This window comes from Battus philenor, unplaced genomic scaffold, assembly GCF_028537555.1.
Source record: "Battus philenor isolate CCGP_79_NKW_IND1 unplaced genomic scaffold, ilBatPhil1.0.hap1 SCAF_10, whole genome shotgun sequence".
Classification (NCBI taxonomy): Eukaryota; Metazoa; Arthropoda; class Insecta; order Lepidoptera; family Papilionidae; genus Battus; species Battus philenor.
This window is the reverse complement of record NW_027181662.1, coordinates 10,815,061-10,834,424: the sequence shown is the minus strand read 5'-3', so window position 1 is coordinate 10,834,424 and position 19,364 is coordinate 10,815,061. Positions and strand designations below refer to the sequence as shown.

General features: G+C 31.5%; 1 protein-coding gene across 1 annotated transcript; it reads left to right on the top strand.

Annotated features, from left to right (window-relative positions):
- The first annotated feature begins 405 nt into the window (after positions 1 to 405).
- Positions 406 to 13,901, top strand: Dfd (Deformed). The gene is made up of 2 exons (XM_068766201.1): positions 406 to 937; positions 12,594 to 13,901. The coding sequence occupies exons 1-2, from the start codon at positions 406 to 408 to the stop codon at positions 13,247 to 13,249; spliced, it is 1,188 nt and encodes a 395-aa protein (XP_068622302.1). The 3' UTR covers positions 13,250 to 13,901.
- The last annotated feature ends 5,463 nt before the right edge of the window (positions 13,902 to 19,364 follow it).

The following is a 19,364-nucleotide window of genomic DNA, read 5'->3' as shown; positions in this document are numbered from 1 at the left end:
CAAATTAAACCTGAGCCTTTTTAATGGGACACAATCTAAACGAGGTGAATGTAAATGAAATTGGGTTTTAATGATTTATAACATAAGAACTATCATCCGAATATCTCATTACCCGAACAACTTGGAACAAGGCATAAGTTTGTTGTCTAACTGTTACTAAATTAGCAAGAAATGTCGACTTATATTCTCAGAGTACTTAAACTCTGATTACATGAAAGTAGTTTTGTTTTACAAAAAACAATAAATTAAAACATTGACACAACTGCTGTAACAGATATATGTAAAGAGCCGAAATTTCCAGGCAATTTGTTAAAGCGAGAATATGACTACAATAACGTATGAATGTGGGCCATATTAGCGGGCGTATTGGTAGCACGGTGATGCGCTGTTTGAACCACGGCTACGATGAGTTCCTTCCTTATGAACGGTGGATACCAGCCCCAACCGGACCCCAAGTTCCCGCCCTCCGAAGAATACAGCCAAGCAGATTATATTCCACCCGGAGAATACTATCAGCACCAACATCTTCAATATGGTTACCAACATCAATATGCACCGGTTCAAATTGGAACTGGGTATGGGTACGGTGGTTACTACCATCCATTACCCCAGCATCCTCCTGTCGCACCCCCTCCGCGACCTCCTGAGCCGTCGCATCCATCCGACGCAGATCATGGCTATGTTCCTCATAGTTCAGAGGCTACCCCTGGACTTGCAGAGCTTGGTCTACGCCTTGAAAGGCATATTGAGGAGGCAGCTCCAGCAGGACGGAAGCTACACGCACTGGGACGTGAAGGTTCCCCAGCTTCGGAGATGGACGATGAAAGATTACTACTAGATAGCCCACCAGTGGAAGATGATGACTCTTCCATATGTTCAGATAATACGGACAGAGTTATTTATCCGTGGATGAAGAAAATTCATGTTGCCGGTGCTTGTAAGTATGATCTTAAATAAACGCATTATCTAGACACCTTACTTGCAATAAATTGAATGCTAATAAAAAGTCAAGAATTCATTATTGTGGATGCATCTGCATGCATCAAGGTTCTCTGACATTAAATGATTTAACAACGGTATTGAATTATTTAGTGATAAGCAATTCGATATCATTACCGTTTTCCGTTATTTATATTGGAGATATTACTAGTTCTCCTTATTTATAAAGAAAAATTACTTATAACTAGGTTTGTCCAGTCTAGCCGTGAGTCACTGGACATTATCAAAGTACAACCAAAAGTTTATAATCTTTGCTACAAGTCGCCCGATTGTCTTTAAATTTTTCCTTTCAGGCTGTAGTATACAAGCGTTACTTTAAAGCGGTGTACTTAGAGAAATTGTCGCTTATAGATCCATATTCCATTAGCCTTGTAATGTCCCTACAGGGGAAGGATATTTACTCTTGCATTATATGTTGAATTTGTTTCGTTTATTTGGTGTGGAATGCTTTGCTATTGCTCTATAGACATAACACAATATGTGTTATCATTAAATTATGTTTTAGAGTCCTTTACATCTTGTAAATCATCGTGTCAGGAATAAGGAGAATCGGAGACGAACAAAAATAATGAATGTAACTTAGCGTATTGACAAAACACATGGCTGTTAGGTTTAAGGCTTTGAAACGGGGAACAAGGACCAACAAGCGTCGGGTAGGACTTACATCCATAGGTGGATAGACGAATTTGTTGGTCTTTGGTTGGATACCAGGTGCTGGTCGGTCTTTTTTAAAATTTATGATTGAGGCCTATTTCCAGCTTTGGACACTTTACATCTAAATTGAAGTTGATAATTATTATTACTATATATTTAGCAACAAATAACGTAGTTTTTGAAGTATATTTGACTAAATGTGAACAAGAGTTTTTTCGGCTCCCTCATGACGATTTTTACGCCTGTTTATTGTGTGAACAATCTGTCTAAATGACCTTTGCTAGGCATATAACTGGTGAAATAGACTAATGATTACGACCCGAACAAGGTTTCCGAGGAAACAGTTACTATAAATATATCTAGACTAAGAGCCTCCAGCGCTCTGCCATCTCATAACCAATAGCATTGTAAATGCCAAAAAACAGCATTAAAAACACTTATTTAACGTCAAATATATCAATGTAATGAAATTTTATTTATTTATATTTGCTTATCATCAAGTTATACTTTTTATCTCCTTGCTTATAAAGCATCTATAACATGTCTACATTTTTTAACGATATAAGAAAGAAACAGAGAAACTTCCATGCCTACGAATTTGGGCACGTACATAGGGCGGGCGTTATATAATACATGTACAAACATAAGTAGGCATAGATGGGCGTGAATAAAATACAAAACTGGAATATAATTAGATTAGATGTATTTGGTTTCGATAGCGAGTGGGATTCTTTATTTAAGTGTATGTTACAGTATTATATGTACATGATTTATTAGCGGTATACTTATTTATAAAATTTGTTTGTATGGAGACGATATTTTCTATGTACACACGCCACTTTCAACCACATTTAATTCTCTTGTATTCGTTAAAAAGAAAACTGTATTTTAATTAACATTTAGAATTGTTTTCTTTATAAATAATAGTAAAAGGTATATATAGGCTGATTAGTTATGATGTAAAGCGTTAAAGGAGTGAATTTATAGTTTATTTGTTAGCATAAAGCCTTTATACCTATTTGCTATTTAAAGTTTCAGAATGATCACTTTATACCCTGTATAATCACTCTGAAACTCTATCAGAGTGCGACAGGAGAATAAACTCTAACATAAGAAAATCTGCCAGGATAGATTAATTATTTTAGAATTTTGAAAACGCTTTTATTACTATATTATCATGTTATTTATTATTTCTACAACCATTAATTTTCAAATAGGTGTCGTATATAAATTAAGAGCAAATGAGCTGTACATGCACGTCTTTCAAACTTTAAGACCTATAACCAATCACCCTGTATTTTTGCTGTGAACAATTATATTGTTCAGTAAATATTTTCCGTAATGAGTATTTGGAAAATCTGATTTCATATTTCCGAGGAAATATTTATTTATTAGTCATCTATTGTCTTATAACATGGCTTTGTAACAATGAGGTAATTCATTGCAAACTCGTGTGCAAAGTGACTAAGTAAAGAACTTTGTTAACCTATTCCAGCCATTTATAATATATAAAAGGAAATAATGTGTTAACATACAATATGTCCTTGATAGTAAAATACTATACACAGGTCTTCAATAAGTGTTCTCTTAAGTTCACATCAAATGTTATTTTATAAAGATTGTTTTTACGGCCTAAATATTTTAATTTATGTAAATATTTTTTCTTTTAAAATATTGTTTTTCTTAAATAATTTCTTTTTATTGAAAGATCTTTTACGTTAGACGAGTTAGTAGTTTATTTATTCATATTAATTCAAATATGTTCTTGGTTAATTATTTCCAAAATATCTACGTACGGTCTGAGGCATGCGATTGTAGGTTGCTGGTTTAATTCCCGGGATATAGTCTAATACATATCTAATACACTTCTTGCATTAATAAATGTAGGATTGCCACAGCTCACAAAGAAATTTCTATTGAATGGGCAGCAGCGCCTTCTGCATACACCACCATATATACCATAATACCACACTGCAAACGCCAACCAGCCTGCCAATCGTGGTATTTATAGTATATCCCCCATAGATATCTTTGGGGGAGGAGAATAAAATACTACACGGGCGGAGCTTGGTTAACCTGATATATTTTAGGTATAAATAATTTCATTAGAACATAAACCGTAGCCGTGGTACAACACATAGTGTTCAAATGTTTTCCATTATTTCAATAATAACATAGCTTTGTATTAAACCTTCCTTTATATTATTTATTATTTAATACTTTATTGTACACATTAATCAAAAATACATGTAATAGGATACATAGTGAATACAATAAAATAAATATTACTAATGAAATTGACACATTTAGTGCATGTTTATGTACGGCACCATTTGTATCACTGCAATATTAAAACATTTTTAAATAAAAAAAAAACATTTCTTACTTTTATTAGAACTATTTCAATAATTTTATAGGGATTAGTGTAAGAAAATTTATTTTAATTTAGAAAAATTAAACTTATAATGTAAAAAAAATAATGTTTCACAAGATTTTCTATATCAAAGTATAAAAAAGTCCCTTTATGATAATTTTAAGATTATGAAATGAATGAAAATTGACAGTCGTCTTTTACGTTAATCGTATCAAGGATTTTGAGTTTTAAACTGCAATTGGTACAATTGGCTATATTTTTTTTCATTTGCTTTTTTCATTCTAGTGGTATTAAATCTAACGATAAGGGCAGCTTAACAGCTAAATTATGTGAGACTGCACGAGCGGTATTACTATTATAAATATTTCGCGTGCAATAAATTCGTGGTGTCGATATATGTCATTTGGCATCGCCGTGTTGAAACAATATATCTATATACAAAGTGAAAAATGTGTAGTTCATTTGTCAACAAAATGGTTTAAAGATTTTACACCTTTTTTCAGTCGTCATATACAAACTGATGACTCTGAAATATGTTACGTTTTTTTTCCTATTAAAATACGACAAGCCAATAATTTCTGCTAGTACAAAGTAGATATAGATAGGTATAGATAGTAAACAATAATTAATTTTATTATGTATATATGTTATTACTATTTATTATTTCTGAAGCCATTACCGTTCTATATATTAATTGACAACAAATAAATGCAATCATTTATTGCTTTTACACGTTTTACAAATCGCCATGTATAGTATAATTAGGTATTTAAATTAATTATTAAATAACAAATTATTAAAATCATTACAATATTTTTTTCACAAAAGATTACTTCCCATATAAGAAAAGACTTTATTTCAATTTATAACTCTCTACAAAAGACCGGAATTGAAAATAATTAATATCTTTTTCTGGAACAGTTATGAGGTTGATTCAAAATACACGACAATTCAAAAGAAATTACAATAAGAAAGTATTTTGATGCAACAAAAAGTTTTTTTGTTCATGATTAATACGATAATATTAAGTTTTCTTTGACACTTGATCGACTATTGTAATACCGGCGCGGCGTCCGTCAAAATGGCCCTGATGTTCGCGGCTTTTAAAATGTAAAAATTAACAAATTGCTTGCAATCAATAACCAAATGTTTACGGATACTCGAGATCCTTCAAGGATGTCTTTTGATGTGTTGTGACGTTTTACTAATGGGGTGCTATTAGTGTGATCCTACAGACGCAGCAACTTTTGTTATGCAACAATGGAGGCGACACTCATGTTAATGAGCGTCATTTATTTTAATAGACTTTAGATAGATATTTGCGGTGAGGAATTCGCCGTCGAGATTATTGATTTTAAATAGCTCTTTAGTGGTGTCTTAAAGATTTTTTTGTGTTCATTATAAACGTTGTATAGGCTTTTATGCTTACAAATTTACTCGAGTGCATTTCTATGCCTCTCCATCACACTTTTTTTATAACAAATTTGTTTTTTTTTTCTTACATTTATTTAATACGTAAACTTTACAATTGAGTCGCCGTTAGTTTTTTTTTTACAGTAAACCTCTAGAATTCAATGATACGTGTAGCAATATGAATTATTTACAGTTTCATTTTATTCATATTGTAATAAATTATACACTTAAATAAGAAATGTGATACAACAGATTACAAAAGTAATCTCGCATACAATACCGTCTAGTAGTTAGTTATTTGTGAGTATTAATTTTAGCATATAGAAACATTCAAAATAAAAAATTGCTTCATTACTGTTTCGATGGATTTATTATATCAAGGACATTTTTATAGAAAATCTATCTCTCTTAATTATTAATAAATTTTGTACTCGAGAAATTTAAAGGCGTTTTCAAAGACGCAAACAATTAGTATTGGAATAGAATGTTCATATATCAAACAATAGTTCAGAGCTTTCTCTTTATATTCTTATTTCATGTTAGTATTATGTATATGTCACATATAAATGCAAATCGAGTTCTCTCTATAAAATATTTATACCATGTAATCTCTATTTATACCATTAGAGACCTTACTGCAATGATATATTAATGGTCCGGTTTCCTTCAATAACTTGTGTTCAGGACTAATATTTTTTCTGCGTTATGTATGTGTTTATATATGCGTTTATATATGTCATTATCTTTACGACATTAGGATGACCACAATTAGACTTAGGCATCCACTATGGATTTCCAATAGAACCGGTTGAAAGCTGCCCACTTTGTATAATATGCTACGCTTGCCATTAAGTAGACTCCACTATAGAACTTTAAAATACAAACAGCTATCAGTTCGGCAGGCTATAGAACCTACCTCCTTCCACGTCAGCTTGTCTAATCTGTTGCCTTGCATTCGCCTACATATCGCCGCATTCCTGACTACTATATGTCTTTTTATTTAATGTCCACACCGTCATATGACATGAAGATAGATAAACATATACAATGTACTTTTGTGAAAAATTGTAATAATATTTTACACGAGAAAAGCAGTTTTATATATAATGCCTGAGTTAAGAATACAATTCTTAAAATAAAAGATTCCCAGTCTATTTAAATATATCCATTGTGACACGTAGATGACCTATGAACTAAATTCCGTGTCACGCGACCTTCTGGTCATGTTTATAATAAGCTGAACAATGTGCATAATTTACCTATGGCTCTATTGACAGCGCTGTCAACGGCGCAAGACTAATGTCGTTTATTAAATGACACAATAACTTTAATGCGGCCTCTTCAAAAACCAGGCAATGATGGTGCCGCGCTTAATGGCTTTTTTACTGTACATGCACGCTGCCATGCTTTTTATCGTATTACAGCCAAGGTGCAGTTGCGGACTCGTGCCGATTGCATATGTAAATATCGCCATCATCCTAACAGATAAGAAAGTATCAATTGTTTTAACTTTTCGATATTGTTTTATTTAAATTCCGACAATTTGATGGTATGATTTATGAGTAATTCGAATTTTTTTGTCAATTTTAAATGTAATATTACATTTTGGTACCAATAATTGTTGAGTCAAACTTACTTAACATTTTATTAATGGTAATTTTATATATTGAATACTTTATCAAATTTAAAATAAAATGTTAACAATACTGTATTTTAAACTTATTTATTGCGGTGTGTTGTAAACATGCAGGCAAACAGTAGAAAATTATCTAAATTTTTTACGTTTTCCTTGTATACAATGATTGAAGAGTTTTTTTATTTCAAACCAAACTAAAAAAAGTAGAAATAGAATACAGACATAGATATTAATACAGCTACAGTACACAAATATACAAAATTTGTAGATCCACCGTATTGTACAGTATAGCACCGGTTCAACACAGAAGACTATAAACCTGTGAACAACTGAACTGTATGCATCGAACTGAACTTAACCGTATTGGTATGTACGACATAACAATATGGTATATATTTTTTTAGTTTAAAAATTATATCTTTAAAATAAGTCAATTCAACGTAATATGTGAAAACTATATTAGTTATTTATACATAGTCATCACAACTGTTGAAAAAATAATTTTGGTATTATTAATGTTAACTATAATAGTATGGAGAATTTAGTACAATTTAATTTTTTGTCGAGAGTAGTTCAAAACGCCATTCAAAAATAAAATATCTTATGTGTGATTTTGGATACATTATTAATTCTGAAATTTAGTTTTATATTATAATATTTCGTCTAAACTTGGTTCTTTGTGCCGAAATGATATATATTTCAAGGATGAGAAATAATCTTTTCGGTCGATTTATAAAAAATCTCAACTCAATTCAATATTTGTGTTCAGTCGAAACTTTATCGATACGCGTCAGTGAGCGAGTGTTTTTCAATCCCACATAATAGTGGAACGGGGAGGAGATCCATCGTCAGCGCGACGTAATGAGGCGGGACCACCAAGTCGGCCAGATAGCGCATGCGTCGCCAGATGGATCCGAGATTAACAGATCGCTTGTGAGACCACACGTTGGTCGCAGGTAGTCGTAATTCAATTGAGATTGTCATCGCCCTGATGACGTGATAGCCGGCCTAACGAAGTGAAGATGGAACGTTCCACCGCTATCGGTATACTGTACGTCTAACAACGCCGTTTAATTTTTGCTATTAATTTTAGCAATATGGCTAGCTATTTAATTTGGAATACGTATAATCCAAGAATAAATCATGTTCATGTAAGTCAATGAAACTTATTTACCGTTTACTTGTTTGATCAAATCTATAAATGAAATTTGTTTAAACATGTAACTGACTTAAAATCCTGATTGCAAATAATAACAAAATCCTAAAATTTATCACGGTTTTTATTTAAACATACTTTCTATTCAACAACATAATTTCTTAAGATATCCATTTTGTTATATTCGGGCTATTTATTATTATTGCTATAAATAGCTACCACTTTTGAATAATTGAATTATCATTATAAAAAACTCAAATAATTTAATGTATTATAAATGTGTTTACAGGTTTCATTGCTAGACGCAAACTTTTAAATTGAAGACAATTGTTTTCAGTAATATTTTCATTGCCAAGAAAACTTTAAGGATTAGTCCTATTATTTCAAATAAGAAAGTCGTATCCGGTACATTTGGCTTATGACTGAGTTTTTTATACATCATAAGGTAACAAGACGGACGGGGCATTCATTTGTTTATAACTGCACGTCTCATCCCTAAGGTTCCACTTGATATTTATTCTCATTTTACAAAGAATGTAGGTAGCTATATTGTCTAGACTTTGCTCCAGACTTAAATCTGGTACTACATTTTAAATAAAAACCTATATAATCTTATTAGTTTTATTTATTATGTAGTTAAATTTATTAATATATATTTATATGATAAGATATTCATGCTACATTTAATATATTCAACTAAGGGTACCTCGTACTTGATAAGAAAGTGAGGTGTCGCTTGCTAACTATTAACATTACATTATAGTCTTATTTTGATTTACGTATATTACAATGCAGCTTGGTTCTAAAAGACGAGTGGTTCACAAAATGGGGAATTAATGTTAGAGGGATGTTGTTCATTAGTGCCACTGTGGAATAACCACCTCCCCCAAAACGACAACATATAGTATCTAGGAATGTTCACGAGTTGCAGACTCACGTGAAAGAGACATATACAGACCAAAAGAGATAAAATGAACTTGAGATACAGAAGCTTATGTTGAATGCTAAACAGAAACTCCAGACTTTCGCTAGAGAATAAGCTCTTGATCTACAAAAAGGTGATAGAGTCAATATGGACGTATGGACTTGAGTTTGGAGGCTATGACTTCAGCTTAGCCAAAATTCGGAGATCTTGAAACTTCATTCTCAAGTATGTGTCTTCATAGTTTCAAATATTAGAAATTCACAAATACTTGAAGGTCAATACAGTACAGTGGGAAATTAAAGCCGGTAGCAAGAAGTATAAAGTAATAATCAACTCGTCGCAGCTGAAATCCACAGACAATGCGCCGGCTGATGAAAAAACAAAGTTTGGGCTTTGAAAGCGCCAATTAATTCCCAATATAGAACCCTTTCTCACATTATCATAGTGTGTGGACTGATCGCGTGAAAAAATACTATATATTAGCGAATGGCCCAGGGAGATAATTTTTCTTAATATCTAATTAATGACACAGATATTTACTGTAAAAGCAACTGCGTAATTATTTTATAGTTAGTAATTACTTTCATAGTTTTTTAGTTCATAACTATTAGTTGCTTATAAGAGTAGCTTGTGCAGTCAATTCATATATCAAATATCACAGTAACAAAACAATACAAAATCTATGGTTTTAAATCTCTAAAGTAGATATATTTTGAAAAAACATTACAATATGTAGTATATTAAACATTATAGGAACTGAAATTACTTTTTGATGAGTTCAAACAATGTAACGCCTAAAAAGGAAGCATTAATTATATATTATGATTTTTAATTAAATTGGCATGTTTTTATTATCTGTTTTATATGCGTCACATATAATTCGGGAAATACACGTGTGACCATGTATTCGATTTTAAGTTATATTCCGTGCTATAATTTCACATATATTATTCTAAATAAACATAGGTACAAGCAATACCTAAATTGCACAAAGTATAGTAACGTAATATATTTATATTGTTATAGCCGTATATAGAGCACCCGGATCAATGTGACGACGTAGTCTGTGACCACTAGAAATCTCGGCGGGTCGACCGCACATACCAGCCTCGCCCCAACCGCGGGCATTCTCTAAGAAATTCCCAGTCGGACCAAATACATTACATCTATCTCTTTCCTGCAAACGCTCTTCGATATAATCGGGATCTATAAAATGAATGTGCTATTTGATAAGTCTTACAATATGATAGTTTATTTTTATTTTTTGTTTGCCAATGCGTAAATCTATCGTACGAAAATTATTTGCATTTTTTTTCAACAGAAACTTTTTTCTTATTGAGATTTGTTAAAATGATAAAGGTTAAAGTAATTTGCGACAATATCTCGCTAAGTCCAAGATTCTTTAAACAAAATTTTCAATCACATTCATTATCAGAATGACACAAATTCTTATTCTTAGATTTGGATTTTTAAAGCATGAATTGGCGATTGGGAACATGAAAAATTGGTATTTTTATGGTATCTGTATAATTTCTCCAATCATAGATTTATGCCTTAAAAATCCAAGCCAGATGACTATGTAAAACCACATAATTGGTTTCGCCAATTAAAAATATGAATTTCGTTAAATTATGCGGTCCAAAAATAAATTATGTAAAAAATTCAATATTTTAGTCTCTTTGTGATATGTAGTACATAGTAGAAAAAAAGGCTCTAATTATAAAACCTTCCACCGCAGTATATGTGTATGTATATGATTTTGCGTCTTTTGTATATAAACTGTTTAGCTAATACGAATTTCTTATAAAAGGTCTTTGTAATAAAACCCTATTCACGTTAGTAAATTGAATTGAAGCTTTTTGCGTGGCTCCTTGAACTCGATCTCTACACGAAAAGCAATTTCCTTGGGAGGAAATTAAGAAATTATTTTCGAATGACTATAGTGCTCACAAAAGAGCTAGTTTTCCGGAATATTGCGATATTAATGATTATTTCAAACATGTATTTTGTCGTTGAAATTATACCTTTATATATTTTTTTTACGAAACAATTTTAGCATTATTATTTTAATAGTAAAAATGTTGCCTAACTCAAAATGTACCTAGAATATTAAACGGTTTTAAATAGGATTTCAAAAAATTTCATCATTTCTTCATCTATTTCCGAACACTCGGTATAAAGTGGTTCCTCTGAAATATTTATTATTTCTGCCGGGATGCGATCCTATAGCTTGTGGCAGTATATTTTGTAGGGACAGATTCTAAACAGTAATTAATTTTAATATGCAATAATCCAAATAACATTGGTTAATATTTCCGAAATAATTGATTTCTTACATAGGTAGTACAATAATTAATATCATATGGGCTGTACATTCGTCTTTTTAAAAGTTTTACACCTATTTCCAACCACAGACTCAACCTGTATATTTCTAAATGTGTTTTGTTTTCCATATCACATAAATTTTCTTGTATCTTTATATGTTATATTCACGAATGTACCAAATGAAACTTAACTAAAATTATTTAAATTATTTACTGATGTATGTATATAAGGATTTGTATTCTCGAATGTTTTATATTGTTTAAAATGTCATAGACGACCTCGTGGTTTTTATCTGAGCACAGCGGCTATATTGTTAAGGCACAAATAGCTAATTTACTAGCGGCAATTAATCACGACAAAAAAGGAAGCTCAAGCTTGTACACGTGTAATTATTATGCACATTAATTAACACACCGTGCCCGCGAGGTTGTTGCTGCATAAATTATTCAAGTGCGGTCCCCTGGCACGCAACCGGCTACCTCATTCACAATGTTGTGTTATAGTTGTACTGTGCATACTACATGACTAGTAATATCTAGGAATAATTATTCAAAACTAATTCGTTTAGAACAATTTTCGTTTTAAAAATATATTCTGTATTATTATCACTTTGAGTCATTTTGTAATTTAGATATTAAATTATCATAGCAAGTTATAACAACTTTTTCGTTAAAGTTATCTGTATTGCTCTAAAGTTTGGAAGATGCCGTGAGATTTTATCTTTATTTGAAAATAAAATCTTAGATAGATACGTAATATATAATTACATGAAAAAACATATATTCTACTCATGTTTTAATGACTACCAACAATACTATTAATATTAACCATAATTATTATTATCTTTAATAACTTCATTTGTTATTAACGTTACCAGCTAACAATTATCTATAAATGATTTTGGCTACCTGATAAATCTAAAATATGTTTAACGACACGTTATTCCATATAATTTTTCCATTATCCAAAATACAATTTTGTCTAATTTTTAATTTACCTAATTGCATACTTACTACTTAGACAAACCGTAATTTATATGGAATGTATAAATTACAGCCGGTATAAATTTTTATTGTAAGTAGTTATTAATGATTCTTATATTTTTTTACAGCTAACGGCACCTTTCAACCAGGAATGGAACCAAAACGACAACGAACAGCTTACACCAGGCACCAAATACTAGAACTGGAAAAGGAATTTCATTACAATAGGTATCTGACTCGGAGAAGAAGGATAGAAATTGCACACACTCTAGTCTTGTCTGAGAGACAAATCAAAATATGGTTTCAGAACAGACGAATGAAATGGAAGAAGGACAACAAGTTGCCCAATACCAAAAATGTGCGAAGAAAAACGAATCCGGCCGGCGTCACCACATCCACGACTAAAGGAGCCACACCAAAGAGTAGATCAAGTAAGAACACTAATAACAATGATAAAAAGAAGTCGAACAACAACGGACGACCAGATAGCATAGAGAATGTCACTGATAATATTATGAACGACTTGCACTGCGTCGGGGCACAGAACTTATCGCACGACCCGGCCATTAGTCCAATGACTCACCCCGGTAACCAAATACCACCGGGACATCCTATGACTCCGCATCACTTGCATATGATGAGCATGCATGCGGGCATGGATCCAAGCATGGTCGCAAACCTATCGACGCATGGATCCCCGGTGGGAAGTTCCGGTTGCGGCACAGGCATCAACTCTGTTAATCCACCGGTGATTAAATCTGACTACGGTCTCACCGCCTTATAATCCTTGTAAATGTATAGAAACACTAAAACTAAAACTATATTTTCATTAACGAACTTTTCTCGATTCTTACCATTCCTTTGTGTCGATAAAATGTATTAAAGTGATTTTAATTTGTGTTATTCAAGTTATATTTTAAGTTGTTTAAGTATAGAATACCCAGTCATTAATGGATGTTTGCATAAATATATAAGTGAAAACTTTACAATGTCAAAAAGTGTGATTATTTTAACGTAGGCTTAGATGTTTTGGATTTGTACATTTCCTTCAAGTCATTGTCCTCATGTCTCGTTATTTGTAGGCGTAATTAAAATTAAGTTGCTTTGTCGATGTAAAATAATAACATGTATTTATGTTAGTTACCACTAATAGGCGAGAAAGTTCTATAATAAACACGAAAGTATATGTCAAAATTATTTAGTATTAATCACTTATTAAGGGTTAAACTATTTTTGTAGGCATCTTATGAAAGTTATTGTCTTGTAACCTTTTATTATAAAATTTAAGATTTAAACATTTATTTCAAAGTCAATCATTTTAATTTTTATTTCTAATAAAGAGAACAAAACTGAATTTGTTATAATTTAATACATTCAATACTCAATAGCAATGTTTGCTTTACCCTGTGAATAAAATATAAACAATATGTTATTTAAACCATTTTTGTGATTTAGACAATGACTTAGGTTTAGGTACAAATTGTAAAATTTAATTTTAAAAGATACAAAACAGTTTTGTAACAACAATAGTAAAAATGTGAATAAATACAATAAATATAGTATCGTATTGCAAGTTTCAATTTCATTTATTTAATCCCGTAAAAAATAAACGAAAATTCAGAAAGTTTTGATATTCAGAAAACGAGTACATGACTTCGTGGATTCCAAGTAAACTTTGTGTTACTGAACCCGCTACGTCCTGTACGATTAAATAGTATAATGCTGTATGTAAGAAGCGTGGAATGCTAATATCGCTCTTTACACAAGAGGACAATAGACTTAATGTCGTCTACGCACATTTACCGATCATCCGTAACCAAGGCGTCGATATCATAACCTTGTGCGATTCATATCGAATGAAATGAAAGCAAAAATCGTAATGTATTCGTTCAATGCGAAGTCATCAATCAACGTCGTCGGCTCATTGTGTGGCCGCACGCAACGTGAATCTTCTACTTATTCCTCACACGAGCTCTGCCGAAGCTCAGCTAAGTTTTATCATTTCGATACAATGCCACGATGCCCTGTGTTTGACTTTTCTTTAAAAAAAAAACGGGAGATATGTTTCAACACTGCGTAGGTAGAGGATACGCTTTCTGTTTCATTTCTCAAATAATTGTCTCAAATCCAAATTTCAACGTTCTCACGCCTTTATTTTTTGAAATATATGACACGGCTTAACTCACGGTATTAAATAAAAAAATAAGATTATAGTAAAAAAAACAGATTATTTTTTGATAATAATCGAATAATAAACCAGTAAAAGCCGATTAAAGAGAGAATAAACTAGTTGTGAGTTACAAGCAGATTGGAAGTTTTCGCAACTAAGAGAGTTTGTGGAATGTTCTCTGGCGGCTAGTAATGCTCTTCCAACTGATTCTATTCTATGATGGTGACGTCTATGTCCAGCAATAAACATCCTACGGTTGAATGATGGTGATGATAAACTAATGCGCCTGGCTTTTTTATGATTTGTTACACCATAAAAAGAAAAAAATGTTCCTGGCATCTTAATTGATAGAAACTGTCTTTTTATTACCTAATCTACTTTTTCTAATTATTATCTTAGTATCTTCTACTTACGAAGCCCTTAAAAGTAGAACACGATGATTCTTGTTTCGTAACGTTTGGTCATGAAAAAGTTACCATGTTAAAAAAATAATCATTTAGATCATTTCGATCTTCTGTGAAAGAGGTTTGTCTTAAAGTGAAGCCCTAAGCTACATTTTGAGTACATTATGAATAGTAATAAAAAAAATTAGTTTATAGTAACAAGTCACAGTTTCCAACAACCTAAAAAGCATTTTTTTTTAGTCCAGATTTCTCCATTCTTCGCCTTCTTTCTCCATTCTTTTCCCTGATAAACTTATAGTACGAATATATTATTCTTTTTCACTTTTTCCTGTAGCTAATGTATAAATTTTTTTCTTACTCTGGCCTCATTAAAATGATTATAGTAACTCAACGAGTCGTTGAAAGAGCTATTCTTGGGACTTCTCTACGAAACCGAATCCAAGACAAGGATATTCGTAGACGAACAAACCTAATCGACATTTAGCCTAGGGGATTGGTAAGTTGTAATGTTCTAGTAAGTTCTGTAAAGTAGTGAAACAAGTACAGACGAGAAAATATATACAGTACGCGAAAAATATTATTGTTATACTAGTCCTTGTTCATATACGGTAAGGGAAGTACCAGAGGCCCCAAAAACGGGAAAAAAATATAGATGACCATAACTAGGAAGACAATGTATGCCGCTTCCGAGCCGTTATATTGGGATCTATGGGGGAGGCCTATATCTGTCTATATTAGTCATGTTCATGATACATTTTTTAACCTAATCATCCGAATATTAATATTACGGTAGCGAGATTTTTTTTAAAGTAAATAATGGTTGCAAAATATTGCACAGCATCGCGTTTACTTCGTGAATTATATTTAGGCCTAATAACTGTATTAGCTTATCAGGTCTCTTCGACGAAAAAAAATGATGATGCAGCATAAATTATTTAGTTGACTATCCACGCTCTTTGATTCTAAGTAACTCAAATTCAGGCGACGTTATTGAATACAGAATAAAAATGATTATATTAAAATGTCATTGAATTTCAAAAAGTTCTAACGACATACGTTTCCTTATAGATAACGTATTTTAATTTTTAGTAAAAATAAACGGATGGATAACCGTCAACCTACATTTTTATCGTTATTTAAAATAACTTCGTAAAAGCTAAGACAAATAGTACAAAGAAAAAAATAATCCTTTTAGTGACGGTGACAAGGAGTTAAAACTTCTCGATAATTTTGTTAAATGAAAAAAGGGTATAATTGTTGTGAGTATTGTATGCAAATAACACTACTTTGCTACTGTGATGCTTTGAAGTTTTGAGGACATTTTGCCGACGGTTTGTTTTTTATGTTTGAAGTCCCTTGAGGTTTTGCTGACGTTCTACGGTAGCTACCGAAATAACGGTTAACTGTCATTTGTGATAATACAAATAACTGTTGTTAATAAGAAAAATATAGATTCTATCGCAAATAACTTGGTATTTTTATCAAAATAACTTAAATCGCAAAAGGTCCAGTTTTAAAAGAAATGTTTGTTTATAAAAAATGGTTATAAATAACACTGAGATAAACGACAGAATTTTATCATTAGTTGCACCTTCAGTAGTTAAAGCACCATTAACCTAAGTTGATGTTAAGTAAGTTTACATAAGCTCTTGCCTTATCTACAAGTTATTAATAAACCAATGATACATTTGATTAAACAAACACTATTGGGACAACTGCCTTCTGTTGGTATAGTGTGATAACCATTTAATGTAAAAAATGTAATAGAGCGTATGCGAAATTACATTTCACAAAATAGAAAATTATATTAAAACGTTTTGTCCAAGTATTTTCGTTGATGAATAAATAATTTCCATGAAGTATATTGTTTCTGTACATTTATTCGTATATTACTAAATATAATGCATTAATTTTATTAAACATTAGAAAAATGCTTAATAATGACAAAAAAAATATACACTTAAACGAAATTTCGAAGATATGAACAAAGTATATTAAACAAAGACTGCCGGTAAAGTAAAGGCGTTCTGCAATTGGCAAGAGAGTCCCAGGCGAATTCGAACGCCGACTCGGAATGATCCCTAAGGACTGGTTAGAGGAAATGTTGCCGCCGTAAACACGATGACTCGTCAAAATTATTATCTATATTTTGAAGAGTGATAAAAAGCAACTTAAGAATATTGTATTTTTTATAATGAGATTTACAACAACGAGTCATACATTTGAAAGTACCGAGGAAGTGAAAATTGAAAAAATTGAGAAAATTAAACTTCACTTGTCTCTGAAAGTCAGTCGTTGCATAAAGGATATCCCATAACGAGCTGAATACTGAAGCCGGCTCAAAGCGACAAATTTCAATGTATCGCCTGAGACGCACCGTTGCGTAGGGTCGCTGAACGCCCTCCGTATATTGCGCCGTATATAATATTTTATACGAAACCCATGTGAAAAGCTTTAGGAGGTTTTCAAATTTAAATTCAGAATTCCAAAAAAAATATTTCTTTATATATGATGAATTACGTCTATTACTGATGTATAGCTGAGTCTACTACTTATTCCGATGACAAATCACACTTCAGAACTCAGTCTCAAACCGGAAAAGAACAGGCGAAATTTAGAAGGACTAAAAGTTTTTTTTTAAAGTATACAAAACACATGTTTAATTAACATTGAAATTTGCCTGGAGGCCAACACATTATTTACAAGGTGTGATATGATCTATCATGTCATCTGCAATATAGTAATTACTCACAAATATTCATTAACATTTTTTTAAATCTAGAAATAAAACAATAAAGCTTTCTGATGGGATCTCAACCTTATTGAAACATTGACTTAAATTTTTGAGCGCTGTATGTTTTTGAAACTCCATAAGTATTTAAAAGTTAGATTAAGTACTATTTTTTATCTCTGATAAAATAATCGTGGTGTCTATGTAATAATCACATTACTTTTGGTTGCTAAAATCACAAATTTTATTAAAAATGTTAATACTGACTAAGCATTATTTTGTCATTAAGAATATATATAAATAAAGAAAATTGTGTTAATAAAAACAAAAACAACTTTGTAAACCCGCTTCCTCCTTTGACTTGTATAACAGTTTTATATTTGCTGGGGAAGCTGATGTCGTCAGCCTGTTGTAATCCATACTGGAGTCGATCTGAGAGCTGCAGAAACGTGCGTGAGATGACGAAGAGGGGAAGGGAGTGTGTATTAGCAATGGATTTCTTTGTATGAATTGATTCCTCCTTGGGTTATGGCACTCAGCCAATTGCGCTTTTGGAATTTTGTTTCTTTTTAATACAGGTATAATATATGATTCAAGTCTTTTCAGATTAATATCTTTTATTACCACACTTATGTATACTTTTTAATGTGTATATATGTAAAAATAATATAAATTTGTAAAAAAAACTTTCATTTAGTATATCATAATTAACTTTGTGAACAAAATAAATTATAAAATTTATTCACAAAATTATCGGTAATTTGTAAGTAAGTACGTTAAGGCCTATAATGAAGTAAGATTTACTCAAAGGTCACAGCCAAAAAATTCTATGTGAAAGGCAAAATTATTAAAAAACAAAATTGCTCGGATATGTATACATAAAAGATGTACACACGCTTTTATATAAAGGTTACATAGAAAGCGTAGAGCACACATCTAGTCGCCGACAGTCAGTCGGACATGCTTTTGTGCCCTTCATGGGGCGCGGGTTTCTTTGTAGGTACACGTACGTAAGTCTTTTGATGTGTGTGTTGATTTCCCGACGCCGCCGGTGTGGTTTTATATAGTACAGTGCGTTGAAAGTACAGGACTAAACTTTTTTATAATTAAACTGTAACGAAAATGTAAAAATTGTTCTTAAATATACCTCTTATAAATATTTTTTAACATATTTAAACCAATAATTTGTCTTGGATATAAATTCTGTTTTTTTTTTAATAATCTGTTGTTAGTATTTTTATATTTGTGGCTGACAGTACACTTATTCGTGATTAAGAAGTATTGACAAAGAATGGTTGTTGACACATGACTCTAGAACAGTAGAATTATTTTTCGTACAAGTGGCGACACTAAATTTTTTCCCTGATATTCCGGGACCTGTATACTTTTTTGTAAAAGCCGAAAAGGCGAACAACTGATATCAACATATTTGGTAGTTGCATCAATTATTACGCTTCTATTGAAGCTTATAATTAATGAATGTTTAATATAATTAGTTATAAAACAATTCATATTAATATAAATATTAATAAATTCATATAAATATTAATAAATAATGAAAATATTAATAATGCTCTTAAATTTTTTGGTTTTT